Raw genomic sequence first — 9,710 nt, forward strand, 5'->3', positions numbered from 1 at the left:
AGTGGGCTTTTCCAATCAGGTGGTCACAGTATTAGAGCTTCACCTTTAGCATCAGTCCTTCCAATGAATATTCAAGTTTGATTTTCTTTGGAATTGACTCATTTGATCTCCTTGCAGTTCAAGGGACTCTCAAGAGTCTTATTCAGCACCACAGTTCAAAAGCATCAATTCTTTGGCACTCAGACTTCTTTATGGTCCAACTCTCACATCATACATGACTGCTGGAAAAACCATAGCTTTGACTGTACAGACCTTTGTAGGCAAAGTAATGCCTCTGCTTTTTAATATGCTGTCTAAGTTTGTCATAGCTTTCCTTCCAAGGAGCAAGCGTCTTTAAAATAAATAAATAAAATTTAAAAAATAAAAAAGGAAGTACAAATACACCTTGGTAATAGGCTGCCTAAACTTAGTCACCCTCCAGGCAGAAATAAAAGGGGAAGGAGAATTAATGCCACTTTTGTGAGGCATTTGGGAGTTATTGTTTTATTCATAGCAATTTTATTTATTCTCTATAAATTATCTTCTCAGTATCAGACTATATCCGATTTCATCAATACTGTATGCATTTACAATTAGTAGAGGACAAAGTATGTTACTTAGACTGTAGCTGAATGTCTTTACAATGGTAACAGAATGTTTATTAAATTGTATTTAAAAGGGGCTTTTTATTAATATTATTGCATTTAATCAGTATCTTTCCTATTGGATTCTGTCATAACCTATTTTAACCAAACTCAGTTTTCCTGTCTTATACCGTTTATATACTACTATATTCATTAAATAGTAGCACTTTTAGAATGCTTCTTTTAAAACTTATTCTCAGGTATAATAACAGATTTTGAGCAGCTGTGAGAAAAATCTAATAATTTTTGAGGGAAGGTATTTAACTTCAGGTATGAGATTACCAAGGTATGGATAATTGTTAATTTCTGTGACCAAATTTCTTTTCAATTTCATGTCAGATACATTTATATTTCATGTGAGACATATATGTATCTTAAATAGAGGGAAGTTTCTTCTCAGTTCAGTAGTGTCCTCAGAAGCTAGTCTGACCAGAAGTAGAGTGTTTCTGCTGCTGGATTCCTGTACCTTCTGACCTCAGAAGCTAATTTTTCCTTTGCCTAAACAGGATCCAAGGCTCAGATGTTCTAGGTGCTTCCTGATATTAGGCAGGTTATCCCCTGGAGGATCAAGTTGACAGGCAGGAGGGAGCAAGTTTGGAATCTTGCTGAATCTGTGATTGTTTGTCTAGGAATGTAGACACGGAGATGACTCTGGAGCGAGCAGTGAGTATGCTTGAGGCAGACCACACGCCACCGTCCAAGATTCCTATTGCAGCTACTTTCATACAGCATGAGTGCTTCCAGAAATCTGAAGCACGGAAAAGGGTGAGTATATCATCTCAAGTCGGGTGCAAAACAAGCTTAGTTTCACATCTATACAGGATGGTGATCCTACAAACTGAAACCAAATTTAATTTAATATTTGAAATTATTGAATTATTTGTGGGCTTCCCGGGTGAATCAGCTGGTAAAGAATCCGCCTGCAATGTGGGAAACCTGGGTTTGAACCCTGGGTTGGGAAGAGCCCCTGGAGAAGGGAACGGTTACCCGCTCCAGTATTCTGGCCTGGAAAATTCCATGGACTGTATAGTCCATGGGGTCCCAAAGAGTCGAACATGACTGAGTGACTTTAACTTTCATTTTTTTCATGTCAATCATAGCTTATTTTTTAAAGTAATTAAATAATTAAAAATAATCTTTTATTGAGACCTTTTAATCTAAAAGGAAATATACACTGATTACCAAAAAAATTTTCTGCAATCCAGAAAATTAGAACAAAAATGACTACATGTACCTCTCCTTTCTTTGTCTGACCTCTCCTTTTAGAACCATCTCCAGAGATAATTGTTTATAGCAGTCTGTGTACTTTCAGATTTTTTTGAGAGAAGAGGGGAGAGAGAGAAAATGAGTGTACATTTTAGGCTATTGTTTTCTATATTTAAAAAATATATTAAATGTGAGCAATGTGTTCTAAGTTTTTATTTTCCTTAAACAGTTTCTTTAACATTACAACAGTGACTCAATGAATAGCTTTATACATATATCTTTTGGCATTTCCACCAGTGTTGGTATAGGACAGATACTCCAAGATAGAATCAATAGGTCACTTTGTTTTAAATGGTACATTTGTAGGGGGGGGGAAATCATAGTTTAAAAAGGTACATAGTGAAAAGAAGTTTTTCTCCTACTCCAAACCCCAGTCTAGGCCTCCATCTCCCTCTTTTTCTCTCAACCTCCCATTCTCTATCCTCCTCCTCCCCGCCTCTCTCTCTGTCTCTCACATCAATTTTAAGGTATCAGAGATAGTTTATGCATGTAGAAGCAGTTATTGGATGGGTGGATTAAATATCCTTTTTGTTTTAAAATAAAATCACAAATAACAGGTTACTTACAATACTCAGTACTTTGTTTTAATTTAACACTATATCTTGAAAATCTTCAGTATATATTAGCCCTACCTTCATTCTTTAAAACTGCTACCTACATAGATTTTTTTTTAATTTATTTCTTTTTAATTGGAGGATAATCACTTTACAATATTGTGTTGGTTTCTGCTATACATCAACGTGAATCAGCCGTAAGTATACACATGTCCTCTCCCTGTTAAACATGCTTCCCACCCCATCCCACCCCTCTAGGTTGTCACAGAGCACTGGATTTGAGCTCCTTGTGTATTTTCCATATGGTAGTGTATATGTTTCAGCGTTAACTCTCAATTCATCCCACCCTCACCCTCCTCTACTGTGTCCTCAAGTCTGTTTTTTATGTCTGTGTCTCCTTTGCTGCCCTGCAAATAGGTTCATCAGTCCCATCTTTCTAGATTCCATATATATGTTTGTGTGTGTGTTAATTAAAACTGCTACATAGATTTCTCTTGTATGAATGCACTAATTTTGTTTGTTCAGTTTTTTAACAGTTTTATTAAGGTTAAAAATGACAAAATTTTTGATACATGTTTTGATACAGTGAAACCATCATCACAATCAATACAGTGAGCAAATTCATTACCTCCAAAGTTTGCTTGTGCCCCTTGGTAATCAGTACATCCCACCCCTCCACAACCCACAGTTAATGATCTGCTTTCTGTTACTATAGATTAGTTGAATTTTCTAGAATTGTATATAAATGGTATCATAGAGTAAATATGCATTTTTTTGGTCTGAATTCTTTTATTCAGCTTAAATCTTTTAAGGTTGTATGTATCAAAAGGTATGGGTGTGGGTGTGGGTGTGTGAGTAGTATTTTGTTTTGTGGTTACCATAATGTGTTTATCCACTTACCTGTCAATGGGCATTTGAGTTTTGGCTATTACAAATAAAGCTGCTATGAACATATGTTTACAAACAGATGTTTTAATTTCTCTGAGGTAAATACCTTGGAGTAGAATACCTGGATGATATTGTAGTTGTTTGACTAAGGATTTGCCAAACTGTTTTACAAAGTAACTATACCATTTTACATTCCCATTAGCAATGTATGAGAGTTCTGGTTCCCCTGTGTCCTAACACTGGATATGGTCAGTCTTAATTAGAGGCAATAGGTTTGTAGTAGTTTTTCACTGTGGTTTTAATTTGCATTTTCCTAATGACTGATGTTGAGCATCTTTTCATTTGCTTGTTATCTATATATTGATACCATCTTTGGTGAAATGTTTTCAGATCTTTTGCCTGTTTTTTTATTTGGGTCTTCTGTTTTCTTATTATTGAATTTTGATATTTCTTTATAGATTCTGGATATAAGTCTTTTTTCATACGTGTGATTTGGAAATATTTTCACTCAGTTGTGTTTTGTTTTTTCATTCTTTCAACAGTTTTAAATTTTGATGGAGTATAATTTATCAGTTTTTTCCTCGTGGATCACACTTCTCATGGTGTATCCAAGAAATCTTTCTGTTCTCAAAGGTCACAAAAACAATCTCCTATTTCTTCCAGAAGTTTTTATAAGTATAAGACTTTATAGTTGAATAGTCCATTTGTGGTTAATCTTTGTATATATTGCAAGATGTTTACCAAAGTTCCTTTCATTAAAACATATATATCAACATATGCAGTTGTTTAGGCAGGATTTGTCAAAAAGATTATCCTTTTGATACGGAGTTATTTTTGCACTTCTGTTGAAAAGGAATTAATCATATACATGAGTTTAATTCTGGACTATGTATTCTATCCCATTGACCCCTGTCTTTATACAAATACCATACTGTCTCAATTACTATAGTTTTATATTAAGTCTTGAAATTAGGTACTGCTAGTCCCCTGACTTTGTTCTTTTTCAAATTATTTTGGCTGTTATAGGTTTTTTTGCAGTTCCATTTGAATTTTAGAAATAAACTTGTCAATTTCCATATTTTAAAACCAACAGTTGGGATTTTGTTTTGAGGTTGCATTGAATCTATAGATCAATCTGTGGAGAACTGACATCTAAGCAAGTCTTCTGACCTCTGCACATGGTATATTTTACCACTTATGTTGGTCTTTAGTTTCTCTCAGCAGTGTTTTTTACTTTTTACTCTAGAGATCTTTCATGTCTTTTGTCAGATCTGTCCTTAAAGTCCATATTTCTAGATGCTTTTATAAATGGTCATGGTTTTTTAATTTTTGATAGTTTCATGATAGTAGATAGAAATTCAGTTCATTTTTATCTGTTGATTTTGTATGTGTGTTATTACTAAATTTACTTATTAGCTCTTGTAACATATTTGTAGATTCATCATATTCCTACATAGAAGATCATACCATCTACAAATAAAGACAGGTTTTTTTTTTTTCCTTTCCAATCTTTTATTTTGTGCTGTCTAGAACCTCCAGTACAGTGTTAAAAAGAAGAATGGATATGTTGTCCTGTTCCTGATCATAAGTGAAAGCATTCAGTTGTGCTTTCATTCTTAAGTATGATTTTTACCTATAAGGTTTTTTAGTTGGTTTTTTTTTTTTTTTTGAGGAATTTAATTTGGGGGATTTTTGTTGTTTTTCTTTTCTTTTTTTGGAAGAAAAGGAAAGGCTTATACTTTAATATTCTTAATAACAGTTTTTCCTGCTTTTTGTTTTGTCTTTTGTGTTTTTTTTTAATTGAGATATAATTGGCATATAACATATTAGTTTTAGACATACAATATAATGATACAATATATGAATGTATTGTACAGTGATCACCACAATAAATCTGGTTACCATTCATCACCACACATAGTTATGAGATTTTTTTTGTCATGAGAAGTTTTAAAATCTACTATCTAGCAACTTTCAAATACGCAGTACCATATTATTAACTATAGTCATCAGGCTGTATATTACATCCCTGGAACTATTGATTTTACAGCTGTAAATTTGTACCTTTGACCCCCTTCACCCAGTGTACCCCACCTCAAACCCCCTCCCCAACCTCTGGCAACTGCCAACCTGTTCTCTGTATAGATCTATGATTTTGTTTTTGTTTTGTTTGTTTCTTAGATTCCAGATGTGAGTGAGATCATAGGGTGTTTGTCTGTCCTGATTTATTTCACTTCACATACTGCCTATAAGGTCCATCCATGTTGTTGCCGTGACCATAATTGCTTCCTTTTTATAGCTGAATAATATTCTGTGTATATATGGACTATATACATGTATACACACACAACACCACAACTCCTGTATCTACTCATTCATCAGTGGATACTTAGGTTGTTTCCATGTCTCTATTATAAACAATGTTGTAGTGAACATGGGGATTCATATATCTTTTTGAGTTAGTGTTTTTGTTTCCTTAGGATAAATACATATAATTAGAATTGCTGCATCATATGGTAGTTCTCAGTTCACTTCAATTCAGTCACTCAGTCGTGTTCAACTCTTTGAGACCCCATGAATTGCAGCACACCAGGCCTCCCTATCCATCACCAACTCCTGGAGTTCACTCAAACTCACGTCCATCGAGTCAGTGATGCCTGCACTGATCACTGAGGAAGGCTTTCTTATATCTCCTTGCTATTCTTTGGAACTCTGCATTCAAATGGGTATATCTTTCCTTCTGTCCTTTGCTTTTTGCTTGTCTTCTTTTCACACCTTTTTGTAAGCCATTTCGCTTTTTTGCATTTCTTTTTCTTGGTGATGGTCTTGTTCCCTGTCTCCTGTACAATATCACAAACCTCGATGAAACTAACCATACTGTGTGGGGCCACCCAAGACGGACTGGTCATGATGGAGAGGTCTGGCAGAATGTGGTCCACTGGAGAAGGGAATGGCAAACCACTTCAGTATTCTTGCCTTGAGAACCCCATGAACAGTATGAAAAGGCAAAAAGATAGGACACTGAAAGATGAACTCCCCAGGTCAGGAGGTGCCCAATATGCAACTGGAGATCAGTGGAGAAATAACTCCAGAAAGAATGAAGGGATGGAGCCAAAGCAAAAACAACACCCAGTTGTGGATGTGACTGGTGATAGAAGCAAGGTCCGATGCTGGAAAGAGGAGTATTGCATAGGAACCTGGAATATTAGGTCTATGAATCAAAGCCAATTGGAAGTGGTCAAACAGGAGATGGCAAGGATGAACGTTGATAATCTAGGAATTAGCAAACTAAGATGGACCGGAATGGGTGAATTTAACTTAGATGAGCATTATTATCTACTACTGTGGGCAGGAATCCCTTAGAAGAAATGGAGTAGCCATCATGGTCAACAAAAGAGTCTGAAATGCAGTACTTGGATGCAATCTCAAAAATGACAGAATGATCTTTGTTCGTTTCCAAGGCAAACCATTCAATATCACAGTAATCCAAGTCTATGCCCCTACCAGTAATACTGAAGAAGCTGAAATTGAACGGTTCTATGAAGACCTATAATACCTTTTAGAACTAACACCCAAAATAGATATCCTTTTCATTATAGCGGAGAAGGCGATGGCACCCCACTCCAGTACTCTTGCCTGGAAAATCCCATGGATGGAGGAGCCTGGAAGGCTGCAGTCCATGGGATTGCTGAGGGTCGGACATGACTGAGCAACTTCACTTTCATTATAGGGGACTGGAATGCAAAAGTAGGAAGTCAAGAAATACCTGCAGTAACAGGCAAATTTGGCCTTGGAGTACAATGAAGCAGGGCAAAGGCTAATAGAGTTTTGCCAAGAGAACGCACTGGTCATAGCAAATACCCTCTTCCAACAACACAAGAGAAGACTCCACACATGGACATCACCAGATGGTCAGCACCAAAATCACAATGACTATATTCTTTGCAGCCAAAGAAGGAGAAGCTCTATACAGTCAGCAAAAACAAGACCGGGAGCTGACTATGGCTCAGATCATGAACTCTTTATTGCCAAGTTCAGACTTAATTTGAATAAAGTAGGGAAAACCACTAGACCATTCTTGTGGTTTGGAGTTCATTAAACTTCTCAAAATTGTGGATTTCTACTTTTCATCAAATTTTGAAATTTTATTTAGGAAATCTTCTGTCCTGCCTCTGAGAACTGCCATTACATATATTACATATATATTAGGCTGCTTGAAGTTGTACCACAGTTCATGTGTACTCTGTTTTTCTTTTTTAGTTGTTTTTCCTGTATGTTTCTTTTTGGGTAAATTCAGTTTCTATGCTTTAAATTTACTGACCTTTTCTTCTGCATTGTTGAATATGCCATTATTTCATTCAGTGTACTTTTTATTTTGTAAATTATAGTTTTCATATCTAGAAGTCCAATTTTAGTCTTTTTTTATATCTTCTGTCTATACTTAACATGTTTCTCAACATATGCAAGACAGTTAAAATAGCTCTTTGACTAACCTTGTCTATCTGGCTGGCTGGTGAGAATAGGCACTGTTCACAGGCCTTTGTGAGCCTGAGAAGCAGTAACTTTATTTAGGCAGTTACTTGCCTGGCCTCAGGCAGTTTCCTCACAAAGATAAAACTGGTAAATACTCTGCTGAATACTAAATGGGGACCCTCTGCAGATCTCAGGAGTTCTCCTTCTGCGCAATCCTTTTCTTACTAGTACTCGTCCTTCCTTTTCTTCTTGTACTCGTCACTCTCCTTCTCAGCTCTGCTTGCTGAATTCCACCTAAGACTTCCCTTACAAAGCCACAGCCTGGGGTCTCTCAAGACTGTGGTCTGAGGCAGCACTAGCGCTCTCCTTCCTTGTTCGCCGTCTCCTAGGGATCACTGTCCATCCCTGCCTCATGTCCAGCTATTGAAACAATTATATATTTTGTCTGGTTTTTGAAACCATTTAAGTGCTAGGTAAATCCAGTCCTCATTACTGGTGAATCATTTTTAATTTTGACAAATAACTTGCTATAAATCTTCCCCTAAATTATACAAATGTACCCTCCCACCAACATGGTGTCCAAGTGCCTATTTACATGCACCATTATCACAAGATATGATTCTTCTTCGTTCATTTGTGCTAATCTGATAAGCAGAAAAAAAGGTATTTCTTTATATTATAAATTTTCCTCTTTTTGAAATCAAGACAATCACTGATCAGGTTATCAGAATTACAGAGAAAATCCTTTAAAAAAATTATAAACACACAGAATTTGTCGTTGTTTTTCATATATAAACTATGCCCATTATGTTTCATTTGCCATTTTTAGATTTTTTGGAGTAAAATGAGAACCTAATGGCCCTAATTCATTGGAGTTCATATCCTTCTAGATTCTTATATTTTTACCTAGCCTTTTAGGTTAATTTCTTCCAGTTACAACCAATTACAGATCTTTTCAAAGCTCTTCACCTTTATCTAGTCTTTCTAAAGCATTCAAATTAGCTTTCAGAGAGACAGAGCTTTTTCAGAATAGGTAAATAAATTACATAGAATAGGTAAATAAATTACATAATTACAGTAACAAGTACAGATGGCATAAATGCATTGGGTAACATACCTAATTTGCTCTTGGTAAACAGAATAAATAAGAGTCCAAAGGCCAACATATACTAACCTGCCAGTTTGACAGTACTCAAAATCTGGATTTCACAGAGGAGAAAGAGCATGTGATTAATCCTACAGATTGAGTAGTAAGTCAGAGCTTCCATTGTCTTTTTTTCTCCACTTGCATGTCATTAATTATTCATGAAGATGAGAACCTTTTATATTTTTTGACTTCGTATTTATTCAGTCGATTGTCATTGTTTAACTTACGTTATTTTTCTAAGACGTTTGCCTGTTTCTTAATGAGTTGTAAGAGTTCTTTATTATGCACATTAGCCCATTGCTACCTATGTGACAATGTTGTTTCCTGACTTTTCTTATGATATCTTTCATTATGCATGATTTTAAATTCTTATGAAGTAAATTTGTCAGTCTTTTTCTTCATGATATCTATTATGTATTGTTTCAAAAGATCTATTCCATATATTTTTACTTTTAAAAGTTATATAAGTCTTGGGTATTTCTCACTGACCCTTTGTCTATGTTTATTCCATGGAAAAAAATAAGGATTGTTTTAAAAAAATAGTATATTTAGTAATAAACCCTCTTTATACACAAATCTTTTTTTATTCCCAATTTTTAAAACTGAGCAATTTTATACATGCTTTCATTTTATAATGTGGGATTACATGAAATATTCTCTTGTTACCCAAGTTGGGCTAGATTTCCACTCTCTTAAACTACTAACTTGACTATAAATATCATTCTGCTTACATGTAAGATTAAACCTGTGCTTTCCTTC

General features: G+C 35.2%; 1 protein-coding gene across 1 annotated transcript in view; it reads left to right on the plus strand.

The window, feature by feature from the left end:
- The window catches only part of PKP2 (plakophilin 2), an 80,201-nt gene that overhangs the window by 24,391 nt on the left and 46,100 nt on the right, over window positions 1-9,710 (plus strand). The window contains 1 exon segment of the mRNA NM_001083729.1: window positions 1,253-1,388. Coding sequence (NP_001077198.1) covers window positions 1,253-1,388 — 136 coding nt within the window.

This window comes from Bos taurus, chromosome 5 (assembly GCF_002263795.3).
Source record: "Bos taurus isolate L1 Dominette 01449 registration number 42190680 breed Hereford chromosome 5, ARS-UCD2.0, whole genome shotgun sequence".
In the NCBI taxonomy this organism is placed as follows: Eukaryota; Metazoa; Chordata; class Mammalia; order Artiodactyla; family Bovidae; genus Bos; species Bos taurus.